The sequence below is a fragment of the Phytophthora infestans genome, genomic scaffold (genome assembly GCF_000142945.1).
Source record: "Phytophthora infestans T30-4 supercont1.1 genomic scaffold, whole genome shotgun sequence".
Taxonomy (NCBI): Eukaryota; Oomycota; class Peronosporomycetes; order Peronosporales; family Peronosporaceae; genus Phytophthora; species Phytophthora infestans.
The window spans coordinates 5970803-5973985 of record NW_003303758.1 but is presented as its reverse complement, the minus strand read 5'-3'; the positions used below and the strand labels follow the sequence as shown (position 1 = coordinate 5973985).

The following is a 3183-nucleotide window of genomic DNA, read 5'->3' as shown; positions in this document are numbered from 1 at the left end:
AATGACTTGTAGCCGATACATTGCCCCCGCTGCCGTCGGCCGGTCTGCTGGATCTAGTGACACACACGCACTTCCCAGCTCGACAATCGAGCTCGGACTCAGGTAGGAAAACTCGACAGTGATTTTCCCAGTCGACACTCGCTGCAGAAGCGTGGCGTCGCCCAGTTCACGACCCTTCGTCTCGCGACTTTGCTGCTTTACTCGTGCGTAGGGCAGCGAGTGAACATCCAGCTCCGACAAGACAACTCCAAGTGAGAAAATATCGGCCTTCACGCCGTATCGTTCCCCCAGCATCACCTCAGGGGCCATCCACAATGAAGTCCCGACACCTGCCGTCATGGTTCTGTCAAGTCGTTCGCGTGAAATCCCGAAATCCGTCAGCTTTGCCGTCATCGACTGGTCCAATAAAACGTTGCGCGACTTGAGATCTCGATGAATAACAGGCGATGATAACGAGTGCAGGTATGTGAGCGCGTGGCAGATGTGAAGCGCGATGGTGGCTTTCTGTCTGTCGATCCCGACAGGATGATGCTCGGCTTCGTATTTGTTCAAGAGTGTTCGCAAGTCTCCTCCGTCCATGAACTCGAGAACGACGCAGAGATCGGATAGCGAGTCCCACGCGACACCGACGTAGTAGACGATATGTGGATGGTCCATCATCGCAGTCATCTTGGCCTCGGTTAGAAACTCATTCACGTGCTGGAGGGTTGGAGCGCGTGGCTGGTAGCAGCATCTTGACGGCCACTTGCTGTCGGTTGAAGACTCCCGAGTAAACTTCTCCAAACGCTCCCCGGGCAAAAAAGTTTCTCGACGGAAATCTTGTTTCGCGGGGATTCGAGTTGCGGTGATGGTGTCGTCGTCCCAGAGGCCACTGCGACTCTCGACTGGTGTCTGTCTCTTCAGGCGTCGATACAACACGATGATAACAGCTACCAGTGCGAGCACTATGCAGCTGAAGACAAAACTAACGATGGTAAGAGCACTAACGTCACTGCTGGAGGACTCTTTTGAAGTCGGAGGGGTGTCAGCAGTGGGGGTGTCAGGTATGGGTGCATATTTTCCGCCATCTTCGCTGTGGCTGCTGCTCCAAGAGCTGGTGTTGATATCGCTGCTACTACTACTCACAACTTCCTGAGTTCTTCCCGTATACCACACATAGTTGTTGGAGCTGCATTCTTGGTTTATCACGGCAGCATTAGTGGCAGTCTCAGATGCATACGCCAATGAACAACTCGAATCGGCGAAATACTCAATTGAAGCTGAATTGTTTGCGTCCAGAGTACTGATCGAGTATCCTCTTTGATATTTGTTCTCGACACATTCACCGAGCTCTGTAGTCCCATAGCCGTAGTACAAAGTGGAGCAATTACTGTCTTCAAATCTAAGAACGACGACGTAGGAGAAGCTACTCAGCATGTTTGCCATGTTGGCCACATAGTCAGTGGAGCACTCGGCCGACGTGACGTCGCCAGACCTCGAAGCGCTTGACCCGTCACCATTCGAACAGGATTGTGCCGTACAATTGGCCACTTGGACTGCGTGAACTTGATACACAGTGCTGGCGCTGCAAATTCCATCGGAATAATTCGCTGCGATCGAGTACATTGCCGCAGAAAGAGTCGCAATGGCGAAAGGTTGTCTATTATGAACACGACTTCTCCACTGAAAGCCAGTACGATGGGTACATGAAGATGAGACGGTGGGCAGAAGTGTTCATGAACGTGAAGGCACTCACAAACTTCGAGAGTTTTTGAAAACTTATTTATTTTTTCTCTGCAAAGACTCATTTCGAAAAGTCAACTTCCGCAACACTACATTGTAGTCGTGCATCCGTCAATTGACGTACGGGATTTAAGATCGCGGTGAATCACCTGAGGGGCGAGGGAGTGTAGATACGTCAGCACCTGGCAAACATGAAGAGCATTTGTTGCCTTTTGCTTTATCAAATCCAAATTGTCGCTTCGACGCCAGATACTTGTCGAGCAGAGCACAAAGGTCACCACCATCCATGAACTCGAGCACGATACAAAGAACCGAAAGTGAGTCCCAAGCGACGCTAACAGAACGCACAATGGGCGGGTGATGCGTGGTGGCGGTCATCTGGGCTTTAGTGAGGAAGTCGTTAGCATGTGGAATGCTAGACCGCGTCGCAGTTTTGATCGCAACTTGCTGCCCATTGAGCGCACCTATGAAGACTTCTTCAAAAGCCCCGCGACTCAGCAGTTTCTTCACTTTTACTTTTATGTTGAGGAACTCGCTTGGCAGTGATAATCAAAGTCTCTTTTAGCAGTTTGGAGTGAATCCATGTCGTCAGATAAAAGGGTGGTCGTCAACTCATCTCTATGCTTTCTGGTGGTCGTCAACTGATCTCTTTGCTTTCCCGTCGAACGGCGCAGGCATAAGAAATGTAAACAATGGTTATGAGAAGTAGAGCAATAACGCAGCCGCACATTATTCCGACAATCGCCCCCGCGCTGAGACCATTACCAGTATTCGAGGTTCCAAATGCTGAACCACTGGAGCTGCTGGCTTGGTGATCCTTGCTGCTGTACCACTTTGTTTTTAGCATCGTATGAATGATTATCCAGTACCCCGCCTTACTTACCGATGCTGTAGAGCTCCATGATATCGACAAACACTTCTCCTCGACGTAAAACTCGATCGGCGCTGATCCGTTGTCTTCCAGTTTACCGACGACGTAGTTGCTTTCATTCTTGTAGTTTGACCCCTCGCAGATTCTTAAGGCAGACAGGATATCCGTAGGCAATGAGAAAAGTTTCGCAACTACTGCGTCTCTTATTGTCGATAACTAGTTGGATGAGGAAATGGTTGAAGACAGTTTCGTGGATACAACATCCGTATCTTGACTTGCTTCGGAGCACACCTCGTACGTGTTTAAAGTATATTGGGGGGGGGGTACCTCTACAGTTATTAAAAGCTTCATCGTAACGAACGGTTATTTAGTGCATTGTTGCGTCGGTCTACCCCCAGATATGTTGACCAGCTACTGCTAGCAATAACGCACGAGATATTTGCAAGCGAACGCGAAAGCAGCAGTGAGGAACATTGTCGTCTACCTTTGAAGAAATTTACCTACTCGACTGAGGTGCACGATGTTAGGCATAGAGCAGTTGAGAGTCTTCAGCTCTTGTTAGGTCGGTAGCCAACAACTTGCTATAAAAG

The 3183-nt window shown here is 49.5% G+C and overlaps 1 protein-coding gene across 1 annotated transcript; it reads right to left on the bottom strand.

The window, feature by feature from the left end:
• Nucleotides 1-53: 53 nt before the first annotated feature.
• PITG_01016 (protein kinase) lies at nucleotides 54-669 on the bottom strand (the record flags this gene model as incomplete). The annotated part of the gene is made up of 2 exons (XM_002909497.1): nucleotides 54-78; nucleotides 137-669. 2 exons carry the CDS (start codon nucleotides 667-669, stop codon nucleotides 54-56), a joined length of 558 nt encoding a protein of 185 aa, XP_002909543.1.
• Between the last annotated feature and the right edge of the window lie 2514 nt (nucleotides 670-3183).